Source organism: Panicum virgatum, chromosome 3N, assembly GCF_016808335.1.
Source record: "Panicum virgatum strain AP13 chromosome 3N, P.virgatum_v5, whole genome shotgun sequence".
In the NCBI taxonomy this organism is placed as follows: domain Eukaryota; kingdom Viridiplantae; phylum Streptophyta; class Magnoliopsida; order Poales; family Poaceae; genus Panicum; species Panicum virgatum.
The window spans coordinates 57761262-57786042 of record NC_053147.1 but is presented as its reverse complement, the minus strand read 5'-3'; the positions used below and the strand labels follow the sequence as shown (position 1 = coordinate 57786042).

Sequence of the window (24781 nt, the reverse complement as noted above, 5' to 3'; positions counted from 1 at the left end):
TGCTCTGTATAAAATACTCTAAGCTGTGTTCACCATCGTATATTGTGCTAAAGCCATCTCATCATGGGGTGTTTAGTTGGTAAAAATTTTGGCGAAAAATTATTGCGAAGATAATGTTACCATTTAGGAGTGGTAAATGTAGACTAATTATAAAACTAATTACAGATCTCGCCTAGAAATCGCGAGACAAATCTAATGGGAGTAATTAGAGGGTAATTAATCCATAATTAGCAAATGGTTACTGTAGTATCACTATTGCAAATTATGGATTAAGTAGGCTCATTAAATTCGTCTCACAATTTACAGCTCATCCGTGTAATAAGTTATTTTTTCATCTACATTTAATACTTAATGCATGTAAGATTCTCTTTGATGTGATAGGTGAAAAATTTTGGGTGGGGAACTAAGGCTCTGTTTAGTTGGTGAAAAATTTCTTACGGTATCCGTCACATCTAATTTTCAGACACATGCATGGAGTATTAAATACAGTTGAAAAATAACTAATTACATAGTCTAACTGATTAACATTAGATGAATTTTTTAAACCTAATTAGTTCATAATTAGATATTATTTGTCAAATAACAACGAAATATGCTAGAGTACCAAAACTCAAACTTTTTCACCAACTAAACACACCCTAAACAGGGCCGTTCTCTGCCTTCTCTCCTCATTTACAGCCTGCCTTGTATAGGTTAAAAAGTACATGGCATCTCACAGACGATAAATTTATTGCCGTTGTGTATAAAAATTATGGTCTATTTTCCATTAGTTGCAAGACCCATCTGATCATTTATATGTACAGAGTAGGGATGTAAACGGATGAAATACGGATAAATATTATTGATATCGTATTTGTTTTTATATTTTTGTTTGAATACTGAAATATAACTTTTAGTTCGAATACGGATATGAATTGTGTTAGTTTTTGCCGGATTAAATGGATATTAACATCCTAAAAATATAACTTTTAGTATCCGGATACGGATTGATTACGAATATTGAATATCCGGAATCAGATACAAATTGATAAAAGCCTTCCAAACCGGTTCGAATCCAAATATAGAAATATCCGTACAATTTACATCCCTATATAGATGCCATCAATTCCCGGTCATTGTTCTTTGCTTCCCACTCTGCAGTCCTTTCAACAGCAAGCTTCGACTGCAATATTTTCAGACAGCAATTCTTAGATTTTTATGAAAATATCTTGAGCACAACTGTATGTATGAACAGAAGTACACTGTACCTGTGTCTCCCACTTCATTCTGACGATAATGAAAAGAAGTATGGCTATTTGGAGTGAAGTCCCTGTCAACATGCCCATCCATATCCCCTGCAATAATGTTTTTTAGAAAGAATAAATATATACAAAACCCCTACTTATGATCAACATACGTGGTTGTCGATATATAATATGATGCATTCCCATCGTTCGTCCGCTGATCTTACCATTGTACCGAGTTTTAGCTTGAAGCCAAACAGGACCCCCAATGGAATTCCCACCAAGTAGTAGGTGCCAACGTTTATGAATGCCACAAGCACTTGCAACCCTGACCCTACCGCCACACCTGCATAGCATACATCGTTAAAAGAAGGGTTAATTAGATCATGCCATTACAATTTCATAAGCTTACTGATTTACTATTACAATTCACCTATTTGGAGATATGCCATTACAATTCTTCGTCTACCTGATGCTTTCCATTTTCCACGTCTCCGACGACCTCGGACCCACGTGCAGACATCAATATTACTGTATAGACCAAAATACCCATGCTACGATCCTCCCTCTACACTCATTGACATACGGCCCCACATGTCATCCCCTTCTTCCATCCTTTCTTCCCCTCTCCTCCTCTGTTCTTCATCTCCGGGTCGCGACGGCGGTGGGGGACAAGGAAGGCACCCCCTGTGCCAGCTGCTTTGGAGTGTGAGCTCGCGGCTTGGGCTCGAGCGATGTCGAGGCCAGGAATGCCGCCAGGCGGGAGCTGTCGGTGGCGACGGTCGGCGCAGCGTCGTCCTTGCTCGATCTTGAGGCCGGTGTGGCCGGCGACTTCCTGCTGCCGCTAACATTGCTGCCGCCGGTGATGATATTGGGGTGCGGGAGGCAATCTGACCTGGGCCTCTGGAATCTACAACAAAAATCATCAATCAAACGCAAGTCGAGCCAGCGACTAGATTGGGTAAGAACATGGTCGAACACTTCGAACAGGGGACTAAAGGAAGGGCAAATCCTCGTATTTGTGCCAGAATTCGGAACCAAAAAAATCACCACGCTCACAAATTGCAAAAAAAAAAACTTCAGACTAAACAGGCAATTCAGAGATTTGTGTAGAGGAATCAGCACAGAACGCGAGCGGAAATTCAGTACGAAAAGATGCAATATATGAGAACGGAATCTCAAGAAAGAACACCAAGGGAGAACCAAGAATGCAGAACGAAGCACTGCTGCGGCAGCGACAGGTGAGAATTGGGGGATCCGCGTACCTGGTCAAGTCCGATGCCGGCGCGGGCTTCGACGGGCTGGACGACGCCACGTCCCAAGCAACCACAACGACCTCTGCGGAGCCACACAATCGTGCGTCTGCAGCTAGCGGGAGGAGGAGAAAAAGGCACCCGACCGGCAAGGGGAGGTGGCGGGGACGGGGAGCTAGCCCGCCGGCGCTAGTGCTTGACAACGGCGGGTGATGCGGCCGGCAGCAACACTGCGGCACTGCTGTGGGTGACGCGGCCAGCAGCAACCGCAGCGGCGCCGGAGAGAAGAGAGGGTGGTCGGAGAAGAGAGGAAGGAGGGAGAAGATGACGTGGGGCCCACATGTCATGGAGTGGAGAGAAGAGAAGCCGCAGGGGCAATTTGGACCATACGAAAATATAAAAGTCTGCAAGTGGACCCAAGAGCATCAAATACGTATAAAATGACACATTTCAAGCAAAGAATAAATTATAATGGCATATATCCAAATAGATGAATTGTAATAGCAGATCGCTGAACTTAAGAAATTGTAATGGTATGGATCCAAGTAACACTTAAAAGAAGGATCTGAAACATTTTCAAGCATTCAATCATTAATAATTCCAAGAACCTGCGGACACTGCTTTCGGCTTATTTCAGCTTATTCCAATTTATTCTTTCTTATATAATACTATTGAATCATCCGAAATCAGTCCAATTTTTTACCAGCCGGAAAGAATGATATATAGAGTGATTTCAATTCTTTGTTAGGTCGTAGTACCTGATAGTAGAGGCCAGATGTTGCTTAAAAGGACGCTCACAGCGAGAAGATATCCTAATCTCGAGGCTCCGTGAATCACCTCTTCGCTGTCGCTGAAGAACTTGGGCAAGCTAGTCCTCCAAACGAGGAAGACGGCCATGAAAGTTGCTCCGACGAAGGCCGATGTTGCTGCTGCAACAACAACCGAGAATTGTGCCACCTTGGGCCTGTTTGCACCCAGCTCATTCGACACCCTCACGCTACAGAATTGTGCAGATGAAATCTCTGGAATTTTATTATATATATACAAGTATATAGATTGGGTTGAAGTCCCTAGCTAATTTTTCTTGTGTACCTGATTGCTGTGCTGAAACCCAGTGCCATCATCATGGTCCAGAACTCGTAGTTGATGCTGTAAAAAAAGTTATTAAGAAGGAATTAATCCTGACGTCATCATCATGCTGTGTTTCTGTATTGGTTCTGCTAATAAACAGATGTATGATCATGATTATAAACATTACGTACCAAACTGACATGATGTCAAGCTGGAGTTTAGCATTCTTCAGGAGACCCACAAGAATGAGCAGTGCCATGTAATACCAAACCTCCAAGCTACGTATGAGTTACAGAAAATTCAAAATGAATGAAATAAATGCTAAACTATATATGCATTATTTTTGTGGAAATTATTTTTTTCTAGTAAAAGATGGAAATATTAATTTAAACACTACTACTAACCAGATCATGACAGCAGACGCCAGCGACAGCTTGACGAATGCGCCAAGGTTCCTGAACGCACGAATCGAGAAGCCCTTCCACGAGTCCGGAAACCGGCCTCGCACCATGTAAACGAGCTGCGCGACGACGATGAGCCAGTGGGAGATGTTCCCGGCAACGGCGGCGCCGCGGAGGCCGAACCCCAGCCGCCTCACGGCGGCGTAGGTGAGCGCGACGTGAGCGGCGAGCGACGCTCCGGAGATGGCGGCCACGGCCCAGACCCTGCTCTGGGTCTGGAAGAACTTGAGGAGCGGGTAGTTCGCCGCGTGGGCGAACAGCCGCGGGATCGCCCACCGGGCGTACGGCCCGGCGGCGGCCGACACGTCGGCGGGCTGACGGAGGAGGGACCTCAGGATCGGCGAGGTGAAGGCGTACGCCGGCGTCAGCGCCACCGCCGTGGCGCCGCAGACGAGCCACGACTGCTGGGTGTAGATGCCCAGCATGTCGAGCTGCCCGGCGCCGACGGCCTGGCCGCACAGCGTGTCCAGCGCGCTCCCGATGCCGAACTGCGCCGCACGCCATGGGCAACGTCGAAGGGCAGGGTGTCAAATTGCTCACGAATTGAGGCCCAAATTCTGAAATTTCTCTCGACTCTACTACGGTGATGGAGTGCTTACCAGGACTCCGAAGGCGAAGAGCTCTATGATGTTCTCCACGACGGTGACGGCGGCGAGCTCGACTTCGCCGAGGTGCCCGACGAAACCGGTGGTGACGAACCCGATGGAGAACTGGAACACCTCGGTGAGGATCGCTGGGAAGGCGACCTGCCATAGCAGCCTCGACTCCTCCCAGCTCTTGCTGACAAGCTTCTTCATTTTACTTGGAAGTAACTGTGCAGAAATATCAGTAGTAGTCATGCATCATTTATTTGCTATTTTTTTAGACAAATTGAAGTCATCTTTTATTTGCTAGTCACTACATTCTTGCCCGATCGATCTGTTTGAGCTGCTGTTGTGGGGAAGAGGTTGATTAAATTAATTGCAAGAACGGATCTGGCAACACTGGAGCAAGATTTTAAATAGCCGGCTATAGCTTCCGTTATAAACCGCTATAACTTCTAGAAAAGGCGGCCGCTATGGCATTTAGCCCGCTAAAGCCGGCTATAGCCCGCTAAACGCCGTAACGACAGTTCTGCCGCTAAACGTCTTAGCCGGCGATTTAGAACCTTGCACTGGAGACAGAGGATCCCATACCAATAATAATGGCTGGCCTGGAAATGCAGGTTGCAGGTGGGCAGTGGGCTAGAGACACGCCAGGCAGGGACAGGCTGGGAATTCATTCACACAAATGAATGGACGAGAACATATGGGCCATGCATGACATTGAAGCATTGGTATCACGGGTGCCAATTGGGGCAGTTTGAGAGTAAGTATTACGATGTGCTCGAAGCGGGCAGAATCCGATATGGAGGAGAGAGAAAATAGGAGAGAGAGTAGAGCGAGTGTCTGGTGATACCCGGCAAAAAGCGGGCGAAGAATACTTTGCTGTGCGCTTCTCGATTTCCCATTGGCTCCCAAGGCTGCAAGTTGCTATTCCAGAAGAGAGAAGAGCAGGAGAGAGAGAGAGTGCTCCATGCTGTCCACGCTGGAGCCATTTCGCCAGCAGCAGCGAAATTATCGCTCTTGCTCTCAGTGAACTCTCTCCCCTTGGAATGCATTGTTGCAGCCCTGAATGGAATGTCATGGGCAATGGAACTGCAGAAGAGAATTGTATCGGTAGCCACTTCGAAAGTGAAGCATCTCTCAATTTGTTCCCTTGAACCCTCAACTGTAGCCAGCAGTTCTTTTCAACAGGTCAGACATAAATTAGTTGTTAATTAATTGACATAAACACCAAGTATGATTAATCAAATTCAGATGAAAAATGTGCTGGATTTGCAGCATAGCTACAGTGAGGATAGACAGAATGTGTAACTGAACTTAATTGATATACTGAAGCACATACAAAAATGCATTAAGCTACTGATACCAAGGGCTTTACAAGTGTGCAGTGTGTATACTATCCTGGCCCATACAGCTCATCTCTCCCTTGTATATTATCTAAACTTAATATGGATAAATATCCAGTTGCAGACTATATTCCTCTCTTCCTCCTATATCTAGTACTAAGTATGGATTAAAGTTAATACTAGATGAGGACTAATGGTGGTCACCCTTAGATTATGAGTGATTGACAATGTTGTGTGAATTTTGATGTCTCTTGGCTTGTGATGTGCAGTCAATGGATGCGGTGAATGTCAAGCGAAAAGTTCATGCCGATGGACCAAGAGCGGAGAAGGATGAACGCGAGTAAGCTTGGACTGAGGGATCCTAACTGTTTCAGCGAAGTCACGGGTGATCCAATTGGTGCACTGAAGAGTAAGAGTACATGGACGGATGGGAGACAGCGTCAGTCGAGTGAAGCGGGACTCAAGCGGGATGGACAGAGGCTTGGCGGAGACGGGACACACGTCGACATCAAGAAGGTCGCATGACAGACACGCAGAGATGGATTGTTCGGGTGTTTTTTCTTGTCTGACGCCCGCAGCATATGGAATTGTGGGCCTTGGGCTGATTTGTTGACGGGTGGATTTTAAAGATGAAAACGTTATCCAGCTACCTGAAGGCAGAGAGGAGCCCCCGCTTCACCGGGCATGCGCAGCAAAGGAGCGGCGGCGCAAAAGCTATCGTCCGTGCTATAAAAGATGAATTCATCACCTGAGAGCATGGTTAATAGTCACGCCCGCCGCTGGCTGGGAGGAATGCAATGACCATCGCGGGTTCACTACTTCAACTAATGGAAGTGCATACAGGGCCTCTCAGCCGGCTTGAGTGGGCTCACGACCAGACGCCCACTCTTTTCTCTCTCTTGGTCCACGTAGACTCTCAGTCAGTTTTCAGCCACCCATAATACTTGTTCTGAAGAGAATTGGTGGTGTAAACTCAGCCCATTAACTATTTCCATCTGTTGCTGCTTAGTCCAAGGTGGAACCAGATTATCAATCTGAGCTCTAGGTTTCTGTATAAGGCTGTAAAGTTGCTGCTACTCAATGTGCTACGATCAGACCTTGCTGTTTTCTGGTTTTGTTTTTTTTCTTTTCTTCTTCCGTTGCTAGTTTCATTTTCTCCCCCTACTTTCCACTTTTGTTACACTTTCTCTTCGTTCCATTCTTACATATCTTTTTAGTCTTATTTTATTTTTTTATTTTTTTTCTTTCTCCTCTCATTACTTACTTTTTTCTTATATTTCTAAGTATATGTTTCCTCTATTTTATAACACATATCACTCTTCTCTGTTTCATGTATCTACACAAATTTATAATTGACTCTTTAGAAAAGAAGCATGCCTCACATGTTCTTTTTTTTCTTTTCTTTCTTTTGCAAGTTTTCTTTTTCATTATTTTTTCCATCCACTTTTTCCTTCGATATTTTTTCTTTCATTTTTCCTTCTATTATTTATTTCTCTTTTTTAAAATATTTTTCTTCTTTCCCCCCTTTTTTCAGTTTTCTTCCTTAAATTTTATGTTGACTTTTTCCTCCAATAAGAATAAATTGTTCACTTTTTAGATTAAATTATTCTGTGATGTTGAATCATTTGTTTGCTTTGTAGATTAAATTATTCCGTGATGTTGACTCAATTGTTCGTGATATTCATTTTTCATAAATGTCCTATACAATCAAAGGTTTGCGATGTATAATATTTTGTTCATTATACGTTATTATGTGTTCATTATATTTAACTTTTTTAAAAAACAAATATTTGTTCACAGGATCTGAAATTAATTATTTAGTTTTGAAGATCTCGTCATAGAAAGATAATGGTACTATGAAAATTTATGATAAGAAATATAATGGTGCAATATAGATGGTGTCATCTTTGTTCTCTTTATTTGTATGCATGTGCAGAACCTCTCTCTTATTTAGCTGACAATATGCATGCACCAAATTTAGGACAATAGCCTCGTAGGTGGGTGAGATACCGATCATGATTTAGATTTCTTGCTTGCTCGAAAAATAATTTTGGTGCAAACTTTTGTCGTGTGGAGCCAGTCTTAAGTGTTGATATTAATAAGTGATGGTCGTTGGCTAGGAGTGAGGGGCGCTACATGGGTGCTATATTCCTAACAAGGTAAGGGGACGCTGCGAGATAGGGTCAGAGTGGGGCCACATGTTGAGTGACGGGTGGCAAGGTTTGGGGCGTCGACGCAAGAGTAGGGGGCGGCGAAAGTAATCTAGAGTTAAATATTTGGATATTTAGAAACCAGAGTTAAGTTGGCATAATAATATGTTTATTATACTATCCATGATATCTAAAAAGTTAGATACAAACAAATTATATTAGCTAAAAGCCTAAAAATGATCATAATTACTCAAAGATCATACTTTGTGAAATATATAATTAAAATATATTGACACAGGTAATAAATAAAAATCAGTTTTCTATATCTACACTAGATTAGTGTATTCTTTTAATTTTATATTTATACAATCATCATTATGTATGTATTTGTTGGGGGAGCCACCTTCGGATGAAGGGCGAAGGCGCAGCGACCCGCGGACCCAAAGGCCGAGGAAGAGACGACCGCTCGCGCGCTCCGGTTGGCGAAGGCCATGAAGCGAAGCGCCTGCGGCGATGACCACCGAGCAAAGACCCCGAGACTGGGCGCATGGCACGGTCCTGACCAGGCTCGGCGGTGAAGGGTTGCCGGTGAAGGCCGGGGAGCGAAGGGAGGCCGAAGGGGGAGCGAGTGGCATGAATGACGAAGGCCAAGCCCGAAGGCCCGGCGGGAAGCGTCGGGTGGCGAAGGTCTTGAAGTAACAAGGAGGTCCACCTGTCAGTCCAGTTGTAATCCACTACCGTGATTGTTATTGTAATATTACCTATATACCCATGGAATATTATGTGATTGTAGCAGTTGAGGGGCGTTACGGGGAATTTACACCAGCGGGTAGTTGAGCCGCCGGCTATAAATACCCCCGTAATTGCCAATGATGGGACATTGAATGCAGAGTGATTTCACATGTGCCTTATTTTTTGTGTTGTTATCGTGGCTATTTTCTTGAGGCTCCGCCCTCGCCGAATCGGGCTGTTGTGATACTTCTTCGACCGAAGGGTATCCTACACCAACAGTTTTGGCACCCACCCGCGGTTCGTTCCGAAACGACCACATGGCAGCAATGAAGAAACCAAACCCCGACACATCGGAGGTGGCCAATGCTTCGACTGAAGCCCGGCTGAAAGGATCACCGGGGTGTCCGACCCTAGAGGGGGAGGGGGTGAATAGGGTCGCTAATCGCTTTTTAACCTAGGGCTCAAACTACTTGCATAAGATAAACCTAACACGTCCTATACATGCTAGTTATGACTAAGGTTTATCTATGCTACTCTCTACTTACCCCTAAAAGACTTGCAACCTAGCCAATCCTAATCAAACTAACTAGGAAAGTAAAGGTACGCAAGATAGAGTAAATGCGGAAACGTAAAGCGGTAAGTAAAGAGGTAAGTGCAAGAGGGATGCAAACTCCCGAGTAGACACGGTCATGTAACGTGGTTCGGCACAAACGCCTACGTCCACGGGACACCGAGGCTCTTCCGATCACCGTCTTGCACTTCGCCACCAAGGCGATGCCGGCAAGCAAAGGCAAGTGCCCCTAAGACACCGAGTCTCGTGCACCGCCACCGTCTCTCTCGGTCACCCGGCCGTAATCCACTACGGAGCTTCTCCACCAAGGAGGGGGCCTCCTCTTCCCCCGCACAAAGTGTCGTTGCCACTCCACACCAAGACGGAGGGTCACACGACGGATCACAAGTTGCTTGCCGCAGCAAGACTTCTCTCAAGGGAGCTCTCGCAAGAACTAATCCCTATTACAAGCACTAAGCACTCTCACAAGTGTGCTTAAGCCTATATGATGTACAATGAAGCTCAATGGTGGTTGGAATGTTCTTGGGTGTGTATGGGATGTTCAGCAACTCCAGCACACTTCAAATGGCCGGGGTGAGGCGTATATATAGGCCACCAAGTCTTGTAGCCGTTGCTCCAATGGTCAGCTGAAAATCTGCGTATCACCGGAAGAACCGATGCCTCTGGCAGGGGTAGCGTCGGTTCTTCCGGTCACTCATAACCCGAAGTAGCCGTTGGACTCCTGACGGCTGACGCAGTAACCACCGGTTGAACCGATGCTTTGCACCGATGCTTCACCGGTTCAACCGGTGCTGAAGGAATCTTCTCCTGGACGCTGACGTCATTACACCGGTGGTATGCACCGATGCACCGTCGGTTGAACCGGTGCTGAAGAAACTTCTTCTGGGCACTTGACATCGTCTCTGGTACAAAGGACTGCTAATGCACCGATGCCCTTTTCTTGGACCGTCGGTTCAACTGGTGCCTAAAGGCTGACTTGGCTTCGATTCCATCCTGCACCAAACATCATGGCGTCGGTTCTTCCGATTACCACCGGATGCTCCGATGCCCATGGCGTCGAAACCCCCGTAGGGGCAGCCCTTCGGGCCTTGCTATGCCTATCTTCTCTTTCTCTTTGTCATCACTTGAACCTAAAAGCCTGAGAATGGTCATCTTAACAATCATATTAGTCCAAGTGTTGTGTTGTCATTCGATCACCAAAATCACTTGAAATGGCATAAATGGTGCCATGTTCCTTACACCGGCCTTCGACAAACAATGCCCTCGTCGCGATGAACGGCAACAACAACAACGAAGAAGGCCACGGCGAAGACATTTCGGTCGAAGACCTCGCCGAAGGAGAGTTCGAGGTTGACCTCCTCGACTTGGGCATCTCCACCGAAGACATACAAGCCATGAAGAGAATCGACACACGCCTCTCCGAGCGTGTGCGTCAAGCGCAACAAGCAACCCAGGCCGGCACTTCGAACGTGCTGATGACAACAAGATCGAAGGGCAAAGAGCGGGAACTTATCGCACAAGAGCTGGAAGAGCAACTCTACAAGCTCAGAGAAGAAGAGCTTCGCTGCAAGGCCATGTGACAAACCATCCGTGATCGTCTGGCGATGATGCAGCCCCCTCGCCAAGCCCCAAAGCCCGTGCCGCAGGCACCTCAGCCCCAAAGAACGGAGCTCATAACCTTCGATGTGGTGGATATAGCCTACCCATACAATGCCATCTTCGGTCGCAACAGCATCATCAAGTTCGCGGCAGTTATAAACCAGGCTTACCTCTGCATGAAAATACCAACAGCCGGAGGAGTCATCACGATCCTCGGCAACCAAGAAGAAGCACGAAGGTGCGAAGACAATGTGGCGTGTGCCATGAAAAATGTGCACGTAATCGAAGCTGCCGACACTGAAGAAGAAGAGGAGGAAGCGAAGCCTTCAAAGTTTGACCAACCCCACAAAGAGGGAGTTACGCCGGGCGAGCACACAAAGAAAGTTCTGCTCTGCGAAGATGTCCCCGATCGCACAATAACGATCGGCAAGGGGCTTGAAGAACCCGAAGAGGCCAGGTTAATCCAGTTTTTGAGGAACAACTAGGTGTCTTCTCATGGTCATCTTCGGACCTACGAGGAGTCAGTAGAGAAATCATGGAACACTCTCTGAAGATGGACCCGAAGGTCAAGCTGCGGAAGCAATGCCTTCGCACAATGTCCGAAGACCACAAAAAAGCAGCACAAAGCGAAGTACAGAAATTGCTCGATGTAGGCGTCATACGCGAAGTGCAGTACCCAGAATGGCTGGCCAATGTGGTCATGGTCCCGAAGAAGAATGGCAGTTGGAGGATGTGCATTGACTTCACCACCCTCAACAAGTTCTACCCGAAGGACGAATTTCCCTTGCCTCGCATTGATACCCTGGTAGATGCAGCTGTGGGGTCGGAGATGTTAAGCATGCTAGATTGTTTCTCCGGCTACCACCAGATTTTCATGAAGAAATCTAACGAAGAGAAGACCAGCTTCACAACTCCCTTCGGCATGTACTGTTATGTAAGAATGCCTGAGGGGCTTCGCAATGCAGGATGCACATTCAACAAAACCATTGCAGTGGTACTTGACACCCAGCTGGACAAAAATATCTCCGCGTACGTCGATGATGTCATTGTGCAAAGTAAAAAGCGCGAAGATCACATCTCAGATCTTCGAGAGACCTTCACAACCTCCACAAACATAGGCTAAAACTGAACCCAGAGAAATGTGTCTTCGACGTGAGAAGAGGAAAGCTTTTGGGATGCATGATCACAGAAAGAGGTATCGAGGCGAATCCAGTAAAGATTGAAGCCATTAGAAGAATGCAGCTGCCCACGACGAAGAAGGGGGCACAGAAGTTGACTGGCCATCTGGCTTTGCTGAACAAGTTCATTTCGCGGTCAGCAGAGAAGTCGCTCCCTTTCTTCCAGGTGCTAAAGGGCTCCGAAAATTTCCATTAGGGGCCTGAGCAAGACAAAGCCTTCGAAGACCTGAAACAATACTTGGAGAACCTTGCAGTAATGACAAGCCCTTCGCCTGGAGCAGAACTGCTGCTATACATTGCAACTTCAAGCTCTGCGGTGAGTGCAGCTGTGACATCCCGGAATTTTAAAATGCTAAGCAAGCAATGTTCAACCCGTCATCATGCATCTTTAACCAAGAAGCCTTGAAATGAATGCACGTGTATGCAGGAATGTCTCTATGTATGTGTGTTTGTGTGTATTTGACCTCAGGTGAGAAAACTTAAATATCTTTTAAAATGATGCAAGTTTGCGTCTGAAATTGAATTGGCATATCACTAACATCATGGTAAACCAAAGTTTAGTTGATGTCAAGGGGAGAAAATGAAGTTTTACACATGAAATGACGAGTTCTTCAAATCACATTTTTTAAACATTTAAGTTATTTTTCAAATCGTAACGAGCAGGTTTTAAAAATGAATTATAAACTGTTGCTCAAATGAATTTTTGCCCAAAACTAATGTTATAGGTTTTTGAATAATGAACAACTTTCGTGTTCAAAGTTTTTAGAGATGTCACACAAAAATGGGAGAAAAATTTGAATTTCGAAGCATATAATACCTTTTCAAATGTACTCAAGTTTCAAATTTTATTTTTCAAACGAAGCCTCAAATGAAAAAGTAACTAAAACGAAAGTTGTAGATCTCGAAATTTTGAGCAAGTTTGGTATTCAAAAGTTTTTCATTTGACCTTTGGAATAGGTAGAAAATTTGAGTTTACAAAATCAAATTTTGAACTTTGCTTTAATTACGAAGTTGCCATCACCTCCATCTCTCTCTTCTTCCTCTGTTTTCTCCCTCCCTCACGCCGTTCACCGTCGGTGCGCCGGCGTCGGCCACCTGGCCGGCCACGCGCCACGCCCCGGCCAACTCCGCTTTGCGCGCCCACAGTATAGCCCAAAAATCGCTCGCCCTGTCACTTCCTTCACGCGACGCGCGTCCCCGACGCCTGGTGACGCGCCACGCCGCCCGCGCCGTCGTCGACGGCCGTCGCCTCGCCGTCGCTCTCCTTGGCCACATATCCCTTCCCCAGGTAGCACACCCGTGCCCAACTCGTCCTCCTCCTCATGCCCCGCGATACACAAGGGGCCGCGACCCCCTCTCTCTGCTTGCCCCGGAGCTCACCGTGAGCCATGGCCGCCGCCGCCCACGGCCACCACAGCGCCCCGCGCCACCACCCTCTCCTTCCCCAAACCAAGTACCCCAGCACGACCACCGTCTCCCAGTGACCCTCCCAAACCCGGCCGCCGCTCCCAATCGTCGCCGGCAAGCCGCCGCCGCGGCACAAAGCCCCGCCGGCTGCCCGCTCCACGTCGATCCCCTACCTCCGCCCTCTCCCCGACCAAGACAACCCGCCCACGGGCTCCCTCTCACGCTGGTGAAGCTCCCCGGCCCGAGCTCGCCCAAATCGGCCGCCGGAGCGCCGCCTCCGCCGCTCACCGCCGCCGCCGCCACCCCTGCGCCGCCGACTCGCCACCTCCGGCCGCCCCAGACGCCAATAAGACCCACCAGCAGGTAGCACTCGCCGCCCCCTACCTCCTCCACACCTTCCTCGCCGCCAGCGAGCCTCGCCCTCGCCGGAAACCGGCCGCCTGCCGCCCTCTGTCGCCTCGTCTGTTCCTTGAACCGGCCAAGGGCCAAAACGCGAGTTCCCAATTCTTTTGAGGGGTCCTTCTGCAAAACACAGGGGCCTAAACATAATATTAGATTTGTTTTTTTTAAAAATTTTGCAGTGAATTTGTAAAGTCAATAGAAATTCATAGAAAAATCCTAAAATAGTAAATAAATACTTTTTGGAATACTTATTAAAATCTCTACAATCTGGAACCATAATATGACATGTCTTAGTTAGAAATTTTTGCTACAAAAATAGATTTATGTTTAATAGTGCATAAAAGACTAGTTGTTCTTACCTTTTTACTAACTGATGTTTGAAGCCAATTCATGCTATGAAATTTTTATGGTAGAATATATATGTGATCTTAGTGTTACTATAAAAATTTCATGGTCATTTCTCATGCTTAGCTATAGTTTTAATGAAATCTTGTTTTGTACCTAGTTGAAATAGTTTTATTTCTTCAAGTTGTCTACTATGTTTCATGAGTTGAAACTTTTGCAGTACCTTTAATTTGGTTCCTAATTACTATGGAAAAAGTTTGAGAATCTTTAGTTGAGCCCAGCTTGCCCAAGTGATTTTTATTAAGGAGAATTGCATTAATTAGTGAAAAATAGGTTTTATGCAGGAAAAAATAAGATATTTTTACTGTAGACCTTAATTGAATATCTGAGCATTCCTGCAAATGTTGAGCTTCTGAAACTTAATAGTTTACTCTGTATAAATTTATCTTACACATGCTTTAGAAAGGAATCTTATTTTTCATGTCTGTTGTATAGCTCTTCTAGTTCTGAAAATTTTATAGCAAGCTCATCTTAAGGAATCAATCTTTGGTTAAAATATCTTTACCAGCACTTACATTCCCTAGCCTGGAGAATTATTTTTGGGTAGAAATGTTTTGTCTGTGCTAATATAAAAGAAAAACAACACACATAGCTCTTTTATGAGTTAGTATAGATAAAATTACTACTCTATAAATGACTGCCCAGGAGATGTTAATTAAGAAGTTTCACATCCAAACTCACATCATGTTGGACTATAACTTTATCGTGAAGGAAAATAATAACATCTACATTGTTGAGCAACTCGAAACTGTGCATTCATATATATGCATTGTTACATTTCATTTAGGTACGATAGATGTACCACGTGAAGGATGTGATGTTGGAACCGAGCCAGAAGACAGTGAATGGTGGACACGTCTAGAAGATGGATGGATGGATCCCAATGTGCACGACTGAAGGAAGATGCTCGCCGAGCTGTTATTCTCTAACTAACACTGACCTAGTGTTAATCCCAGGCAAGCCCCGGAGCATGTCCTACTATTTCAAATTTATGCAACTCATTATTGTTCATATCTACTTGTGCATTTAAGTTACAGGAGTTGAGTGGAACCTTAGTTGCATGATCCTAGGTACCTATGTTTAAACACTAGTATGGGTAGGTCGATAGTTGGCTAGGCTAATTGTTCGGTAGAAGTCGAGTGATTTCCTGTCACTCGCGAGAATTATAGGAGTTGATTGTTTACTACCTGCTGCAACTATAAGGCCTATGGGCGGGGCTGTGGTACTTGTGATGCCCCGTCTGTTTAGTGAAATTTGATAAGGCCGCAGTGTGTGGTAGTGGTGGTTAAGCGTTTGAACGTACTAATCACATGCCGAGAAATATGGTAATAGGTAAGCATAAGTACCTGATTGGACCGGCAAGTGGACTTTACTTTCACCTTCTTTGAACGTCGTTTCTCATGCGCGCACATGCGGGTGCAGAGTCGTCGTACTCTGTAGTCGAGGACGGTGACCCTAATCCACAACCCAGAAAGAAAGGGGAAATATTGCACGTGTGACTCTGGGAGTAACCACGTGACGTGTGTTTAGGTCTGCCTTGCAAGGTTAACAAATTCGATTCGAATCGTCCGCCTCTCACGGATAATGGGACTACTTAACCCTTTTGCTACATAGAGTAAGAAGTGGAACATGATGATGATTATGAATATGATTGATTGATGAAAGATAATTGTTTCCACCATGTATGCTATTGGATAGATGCTCACCTAGAATGGTTACTTGAAATAGAACCTGGAAGCTAAAACCTGAAATTGAGGATCTACTCTTTACTGTTTTTCGGCAAAATAAACCTCTCAAGCCAAAAGGCTTGCATGTCTAGATAAAGGGTTAAGTATACCCTTAGTTGGGTAAGCCTTGCTGAGTATTAGTATACTCAGCCTTGCTTGTGGCTTTGTTTTTCAGGTGGTACATCTGAGGTTGTGGCTGACGTTATGTACGGGCTTCATCATGACGTCTGGTTTCGACGCTAGACTATCGTTCGTTTTTCGTCAAACTTGAACTCTGTTGTCTTTTATAAATTCAAACTTGGTTTGTAATATTAATTCAATTTCATACTCTGTGCTGTAAAATTTGTGGAATGTTGCATTCTCTGGACTGCTTTGTCGATCCTGTTCAAGTGGTTTAATCGGGATTTTACCCGACAGCACTGCCGGATTACTCCGTTTTAAGTGCGTGTTAACCCTGATTGTCGTTTTGATGATGGTTAGCGCACTTAAGCTGGATTAATTTAGGCGGGACTGCCACAGCAGCATTAGTAGAAGACAGAACAGTCGAAGAGACCTTGAAGCAGTTCCCAATTTACTTCATATCTGAATCCCTTAGTGGATCGAAGTTGCTGTATTCAGAAATGGAGAAGATGACATATGCCGTGGTGATGGCAGCTAGGAAGCTTCGCCACTACTTTCAGAGCTTCAAAATCAAGGTTCAAACATCTTTCCCCCTTGGGGACATGTTTGAGAACAGGGAGGCCTCCGGAAGAATCGGGAAATGGGAAACACAGTTAGCGGCACACACCATTGATTTCATCCCCCGAAGTGCAATCAAATTCCAGGTTCTGGCAGACTTTGTGGTGGATTGGACACCAGCAGCACCTTCGCAAAACCCACCAATCTTTGAAGCAATTTGGCAGTTAGAATGTGATGGAGCATACTGCAAGAACGGCTCGGGCGCTTTGGCAGTCCTCACAGCACCATCGGGAACTTAACTCAAGTATGCAGTAAGGCTGGATTTCCCATGATGCACAAACAACATCGTTGAATACGAAGGCCTGCTTCTAGGCCTTCACAAGGCACGAGCTCTTGGAGCGAGGAGGCTATGTATCAAATCCGATTCCGAGCTCATCACTAACAACATTGGCAAAACTTACAGAGCAATCAAACCTGAGCTAGCGAAGTATCTGGCAGCAGTCCGAAGCATGGAGAAGTATTTTTTGGGTTTCAGCGTGCGAAGCTTCCCCAAACTACAGAATAGATAGGCAGATGTTTTGGCCAAGGCTGCAGCAGAAAATGATACATTGCCTCCAGACGTGTTCTTCGAAACACTTAAGAGTGGCTCAGTAAATTGTGCCGAAGAGCCAGCAAAATTTGTCAATGCCATCTCTAGCAAAGATTGGAGATCCACTATAATGGCCTACCTTAGGGGACACTTCGTCCCGGAGGATGAAAAGGAGGAAAAACGAGGGTCCTTGCATGCACGAAGCTACTCAATCATCAATGACACTTTATATCGAGGGGGTGTCTGTGCACCTTTGTTGAAGTGCATCTCGCAAGTTGAAGGCAAACAGCTGCTGCAAGAAATACACGCGGGCATGTGCTCTTCGCACATTGGCACGAGAGCTCTGGTGGGAAAGGCTTTTTGCGATGGGTTCTATTGGCCTTCGACTATGGAAGATGCCCATAAAATCGTACGCACATGTTCCAATTGTCAAAAGCATGCTCACTACAGCAAGTTCCCGCCAGAAGAAGTCCACTTGATACCTCCGGTCGGGCCCCTCGTGCGGTGGGGCATCGACATCGTGGGCCCTCTGCCAACTGCTCCAGATAATTTCAAATATGTAGTAGTCGCGATGGAGTACTTCTCAAAGTGGATCGAAGCCAAGGCGCTTTGAGACATCACAGCCGCAACCTTGCAGAAATTTTTCTGGCAAAACATAGTATGCCGCTTCGGCGTACCTAAAGAAGTTACAATGGACAAAGACAAGCAGTTTGACTGTACCACTTTTAGAGAGTTATGTCATCAATTGGGCACCAAATTGTGCTTCGTCTCAGTGTACCACCCGCAATCAAATGGAGCCGTTGAAAGAGCAAATGGCATCATCTTCTCCGGAATCAAGAAAAACATCTCTGAGCAGCCGAAGGGTAAATGGGTTGACGAGCTACCGAAGGTAATCTGGTCGCATAACACAACAGAGTCAAGGGCAACAAAATTCACACCCTTCAAGCTCCTCTATGGCGAAGAGGCAATGACACTAGAAGAACTTCGGCACGGGTCCTATAGAATAGAAGCTCCCGACGAAGACATCAAGCCAACAATCGACACAATCGAAGCCTTTAAAACACAAGCAGCCATCAACCTCGGCAAGTACCAGGAAGAGACCTGAAGGTGGCATAACAAGAAGGTGATACCTCGGGAGATCAAAGAGGGAAACCTTGTTCTTCGCCGCATCCCAAAGAGCAAAATGCAGGGCAAAATGTACAACAAATGGGAAGGACCATTCCTGGTCACTTCAATGGCAAGACCCGAGGCATGTAGGTTTCGCACACTAGAAGGAGTCGAAGACCCATACTCCTAGAACAAGGACATACTTCAGCGCTACTATGTTTAGATTCTCTCATTTTTTTGTAACAAATTGTAATCTCTCCCTTCGCAACTAGTAAGAACAATGTATTCAAGGGCTCGTACTCTTTTCCTCACAGGGGAAGCCTTCGCACAATTGCTGTGGTTGTCGAAGGTGTGAGGTTTCTAACGAGGCGGCAACCCTGTGTAACCCTTGTGAAATATAAACACAGTCCCCAGAAAAGAACAACATGTATCTGAGAAGGCATCGAAGCGTCTATCCCCCTCCGTCACGGCAAAAGGGGGAGTCATCGGTGCATTATACGTGAATGTCACTTGGAGAAATGAGCCCAGGGCTTGCAAAGCTGAACGGCCCGCAGCACCCATGGGTCTCAGTTCTTAATTTTTCCCAGTCGAAAAGACCTTCCGCGCAGAGCGCCGAAGGCATGGAAAGTCCTATCGTGCGAAAGCCGAAGGCTAGGGCCCGCCTAAGTGTGCTAAAGAGCTAAAGGCACCCTACATAAAAGACCTTCCGCGCAAAGCACCGAAGGCATGGAAAGTCCTATCGTGCGAAAGCCGAAGGCTAGGGCCCACCTAAGCGTGCTAAAGAGCTGAAGGCACCATACAGAAAAGACCTTCCGCGCAAAGTGCTGAAGGCATGGAAAGTCCTATCGCGCAAAAGCCGAAGGCTAGGGCCCACCTAAGCGAGCCAAAGAGCCGAAGATCCCCCTATCAAAAGTCCTTCGGTGCAAAGAGCCGAAGGCACTTCGTAGTATCTAACGACGATGTCTGGCGTGCCCCATTCCCCCAAGTACGCAAGAGAGGGGGTGGCGCTTCGTGAATAAATACGTTGCGTACTTGCAGCTTTAGGTCACCCCATAAAAGAAAGAGGGGGTGGCGCTTCGCAATTAATCAGACATAATGAACAAGGGGGCTTCTCCCAATGTATTACATACAAATCATGAATACACTTACATCACCATTACAAAGGGGGCTTCGCACAATCAAAGACCCATACTCATGAAACAAAAAGTGTCGCACTCCAAGAACGCAAGAGGGGGGTGGCGCTTCGCGAACAAAATTCATAGCGTCCTCGAAGGGACTAACTTTTCATCAACAAGGACAAACATACATGACAAGGGGCTTCGCCCAGAACCTCACATTCAATTCACAAACACATCCACTCGGTAACAAAGTTACTTTTACAAAGAGGGCTTCGCCCATCAAACTATTTACATAGTTACATCTGATGTTTCCTCTTCAAATACTATGTGGTCCATGTCTTCGATGACCATACAGACCGCACGGTCTATAATCTCTTCGGCCGTCTTCAGCAAATAAGCTTCGAATGCCGGCCCTGAAAATGAGCGAAGCCGGTCAACAGACTCACTCAGATAGAATGTCCCCCTAAAGATGATATGTAAAGCACCCGGCTTCGGGAATTTCGTCAACGGGCTCCGGTTTTGGTTCAAGCAGCCCTTTTGCGGGTGCATAAGGGCGGTCCGTATCTAAAATGCGTTTCATTTCACGGCGAAGTGAGCGATCGGCGAGAATTTTTGCTTGTTTCTCTGCGTCACGCGAAAACTAAGCCCAAAAACATTTGGCCTTTGCATTGTCATTATCGTATCTTCGTTCCAAACGTTCCCACCATTCTCCAAACGAACCCCACGGATGAACATAAGAATACTTCGCCCAGGCCCCACCAGAAACACATAAAGAAACATGTTGCATCCATAAAGGCAAGATACCTTCGGTAATCCGCGCAGGTTCCAATGCAGGGTCCTGCACAGACACCGAAGGTGTTAGTATCTTACAAAACATGTTTCCTTCAGAATATAGGTACATCATAAGTTTATCACTCCGCGGCATTTACATCTTCGTTAGCCGGTGGAGCGTCGCGGCCACCATCGCCTTCGGTAGCCGCTGCTGCATTGCCCGCTGACGTACCCTGAAGGTTCCCAGTGTTGGCCAGGCCGAGGAAGGCGCGTGCATAGGCTTCGGCATTGTCTTGAAGCTGCGAAGAAAAGTAAAGTCAGTATCAAAACCAAGTGAAGATACAATGCATTCAAGTACAGTAAAGTACCTGTTTCTGGAGTCGCTCCGCCTCGGCCTGAACGAGGTCCCTCCCGCTTGTCTTGAAAAAAGTCATCGTAAAGTTCTTGGCGATGCTCTTGGGAAGCGGGGGCAGCGCGTCGGGGCGGACCTCGTCTGGCAAAGGCCACTCAAAAGATGCGTCGCGCATCGATCGAAGCTGGGCCTTCATCATCGTGGCTTCGGCACCTCCTCCAGCAGGTAGAAGCTTGCAGATGGCGGTGCTAAGAGAGCGTACCACCACCGCAGCGCTCAGATCCCCCATCGCGCGACTGCTGGAGGTGGCCATGGAGACACACGCTTGAAGCCACTGGAACAGCTCCGAGATGCAGATGGAGTTGGCGATCGAGGACAGATCAGGTGCAGACATACCTAGCATCCTCAAAAAGCCCACGACTTCGAGCTGCAGGGGTTCGGCACCGGCACAGATGGCTTCGCTGTAGGCATTAATCGCTTGATTAGCCGCTTGCTGCCGGCACTCTGCTTCCTTCAGTTCTTGGGCCTTCGCCTCCAGCTGTCGGTGGACTTCGGCCATTTCAGCTTTCGCAGCCCCGGCTTCCCACGGGCGGCTTGCAGCTCGGCCTCCGCATCGGCTCGCGAAGTGGAGAGTGCAGCTTCAAGCGCGGCCTTCTCCTGCTCTAGGCCGGAGACCTTCTGCTCCAAGCTAGCAATACACAAGGGCTGCTCGCGCTCCTCACTCAACTGGCGGTTGGCACACCTCACCGCCACATAAGCCTTCAGCGTGAGGTCTTCGTCACAGCGCAGTGCATGCCTAGAGCCGGTCATCATTAGCCTTCGCTCCATCAAGGGAAAGCAGAAGGAGTCACCCGCTTTGGCCAGATAATCCCGCTCACGCTGCCCACTTTCGAAACGAAGCTTCCCGATGATCTGGCCGCCGATTAGCCTCGGGATCATCATTCCCAGGGTCTCCGTGACCTCAGCGGGATTGGATGTACTCATCAAGTAGCCGCTGCTTTCCGAGGAACTCGAGCCATCTGTGTTGTCCTCGGCAGCAACCTGCTTCCCCTTCGCAGCAGCACTACCCGTCGGTTGGGTGTGCCCAGATTCAACCGAGTCCTCCACGTTCGCATCCTCCTCCTTCTCCTCCGAAGAAGACGACGCCGTCTTCTCGAGGGGCTTCTCCACCTCCACGGCCGAAGCAGTGGTGGCATGACGCTTCAGCGCCACTTCATCATCGCTTTCCGGCTCTAGCTCGCTTAGCTGCAGCGAGAAGGCGGGCCTCGCACGCACTGGAAACGCAGGAACCGGGGCAGCGGGGGCTCGTTCTGCTGTGGCACTGTCCCCGTTCGACTCCACCCTCTCCTCAGAGTCCCCCTTGCTGCGAAGCGGGGACTGGGTGAAGAAAGTGTCGATCAAGCGGGAACGCTTCTTCGGACGCGCCCCGCCACCTTCGCCCCTGCGCTTCTTTTTCTCCGGGGCCCCGGTGTTACCACCGCCCTTGGATGTCTTCTTGCATTTGCCCCCGGCCGCTCTCGAGGGCTCGCCCTTTATCTTCTTCCTCCCCTCGGCTTCGGCCAGATGAGCTTCGGCAGCGCGCCGAGGGGCCTCGATTCCAAAGAAGGCGAACACCCGGTTGTTCCGAGTGCCGCCCAACTTGGACTCGAGCAGAGTGCGCTCCTTGGCGGCTTCGGCCCCAAGAACTTTGTCCGCAAGAACCTCGATAGAAATGGGGTTCACATCTGTGAAGGCAGTGCACAAAATTAAAAACAAAAAAAGGGGGCGAAGGAAAGGCCAGCGACTTACCATTCTTCGTGACCCCGAAAGCTGTAGAGAAGTTGGGCATCGGGAGACCAGCAACACGCCTCTCCTTGCCCGCCCACAAATATATCGACCACCCTTCGCGGACGGGGAAACACTTGCACGCGATGTACTCCTCAACAATGTCTCGGGTCCCGAAGACCTTCGACACTTCGCGGAGCATCGCAACGTGGGCCTTTGCTACTGACGACCCTTTGTCCACCTCCACGGCCGGAGGTTGCTCCCTGAGCAGACCAATCTCCTTCACCACCAAAGGGTGGCTCTGCGTCGTTTCGACGAGGGGGACTTTGTGGTACAACCACATTGTTGGCCAGTCCCCCCACTTGTTGCGGTAGGCGACGACGGGACTCGGAACAGTGGTATGAAACGCAAAGGTATACACACCAAATTGGGGCACCGCCTCCGAAGTCCCATCGTCCGAGTTCACAAACACCGTCTTCGGCTAAAAGTGGCATCGAAAGAGGCGAGCGAAGCCTGTAGCGGTCGGCTTCAACTTGCAGGTCTTCGTCAACCACATATAAAGATTGAGCCGAAGGAAGTCGGTGTCATCTGATGAGTATAAACATCAAAAATCTTGAAAATCTCCACCACCACCGGGTCAAGAGGGAAGCGAAGTCCGGCGGTGAAGAAATCACGGAAGACCACCACTTCATCAGGATGGGGCTTCGCCACAGTTTCCCCGGCCAGAGGAGCCCGTGCGAAGCCAACCTCGAGGACTCCCCGTCTCTCCATGTCTTCGATCATGGCTTGCGTCATATAACTCTTCCCAAGAGTGCATGTCGGAGGAAAACAAACCCATTCACGCGGCGCCATATCTCCGGATGAGACCGTCGTGAGCGAAGCAGGCAAAGCATGCGGTGGGCGACAGACGAAGCGTCAGAAACTCAAGCGAAGGGGGACTCGGGGGCTGAGGTGCTGGAAGCGTTAAACTTCACCCCCCCAGGGGGCGGCTTATATAGTGCCGCCTTCCCGCCCCCGGTGCCAAGGAGCGTACACCCATGAAGTAAAATGTCATTTTTGCCCCCGCCCCACGTGAAGGAAATCGAATCGACATAGGGGCACCAGTGTCTTTTTCTAGGATTCTTAACCATCTCATCTTTTTTATTTTTAGTGTTTATTTTTAATCTTTTCTCTTAAAACTTCGAAAAGATTATCTAACCTCACCAGCGGCGAAGCCAGCATCTTTCTCTATCCTCGTGACACTACAGGTATTCTGGTCGCCCTCACACGTTCGCCCCCCCCCCCCCCCGAAGGGAGGCACTTGAGGCAGTGTTTCACGCGCCGAAGTGTCGAGCCTCCGGTTGCTCCGAGGAGTACCCGCAGTCTCGAGGGGCTACTATTGGGGGAGCCACCTTTGGATGAAGGGCGAAGGCGCGGCGACTCGCGGACCCGAAGGCTGAGGACGAGACGACCGCTCGCGTGCTCCGGTTGGCGAAGGCCATGGAGCGAAGCGCCTGCGGGGATGACCACCGAGCGAAGACCCCGAGACTGGGCACATGGGACGGTCCTGACCAGGCTCGGCGGCGAAGGGTTGCCGGCGAAGGCCGGGGAGTGAAGGGAGGCCGAAGGAGGAGTGAGTGGCATGAATGACGAAGGCCAAGCCCGAAGGCCCGGCGGGAAGCGTCGGGTGGCGAAGGTCTTGAAGTAACAAGGAGGTCCACCTGTCAGTCCAGCTGTAATCCACTATCGTGATTGTTAATGTAATATTACCTGTATACCCACAAAATATTATGTGATTGTAGCAGTTGAGGGGCATTAATGGGAATTTACACCAGCGGGTAGTTGAGCCGCCGGCTATAAATACCCCCGTAACTGCCACTGATGGGACATTGAATGCAAAGTGATTTCACCTGTGCATTAATTTTCGTGTTGTTAACGTGGTTGTTACTATTTTCTTGAGGCTCCGCCCTCGCCGAACTGGGCTATTGTGTTACTTCTTCGCCTCGAAGGGTATCCTGCACCAACAGTATTATAGTAGAATTACACCAAGCTTAGGGGGGCCATGGCCCCTACCAGCCCCCCTTGGCTCCGCCACTGAGGATTGCTGACGACTACAGTGCCAAAATGGAGTATCGAAGCAGCTCCATGGGGTTTGCGACTTCGCGCAACTCGAGCCCTTCGTGGCTGTGACACCCCAAAAATCTAACAAAATTAAATCACGCGCTAAAATATTTTTTTCCAAAAACTTTTCATCTTTGAGCTCAAAGTCCGCCTAAAACCCTGAACCCTAATTCTCGGAATCTTTCTCTGTTCT

At 47.8% G+C, this 24781-nt stretch overlaps 1 protein-coding gene across 7 annotated transcripts; it reads right to left on the bottom strand.

The window, feature by feature from the left end:
- Positions 1-954: 954 nt before the first annotated feature.
- LOC120666313 (protein DETOXIFICATION 30-like) lies at positions 955-5347 on the bottom strand. Of its 7 annotated transcripts, none has more exons than XM_039946131.1 (9): positions 5184-5344; positions 4608-4820; positions 3952-4496; positions 3739-3825; positions 3569-3625; positions 3235-3473; positions 1451-1569; positions 1248-1334; positions 955-1162 (listed from the first exon to the last, which is right to left on the bottom strand). In XM_039946131.1, exons 2-9 carry the CDS (start codon positions 4803-4805, stop codon positions 1088-1090), a joined length of 1407 nt encoding a protein of 468 aa, XP_039802065.1. In that variant the 5' UTR covers positions 4806-4820; positions 5184-5344; the 3' UTR covers positions 955-1087. The 7 variants fall into 7 exon arrangements, 2 of the variants coding, with proteins under 2 accessions (XP_039802065.1, XP_039802064.1); XR_005671659.1 differs by lacking the exon at positions 955-1162 and adding an exon at positions 1657-2133 and having other exon boundaries at positions 1306-1334; positions 5184-5347; XR_005671660.1 differs by lacking the exons at positions 955-1162; positions 5184-5344 and adding exons at positions 1657-2133; positions 4910-5002 and having other exon boundaries at positions 1306-1334.
- Between the last annotated feature and the right edge of the window lie 19434 nt (positions 5348-24781).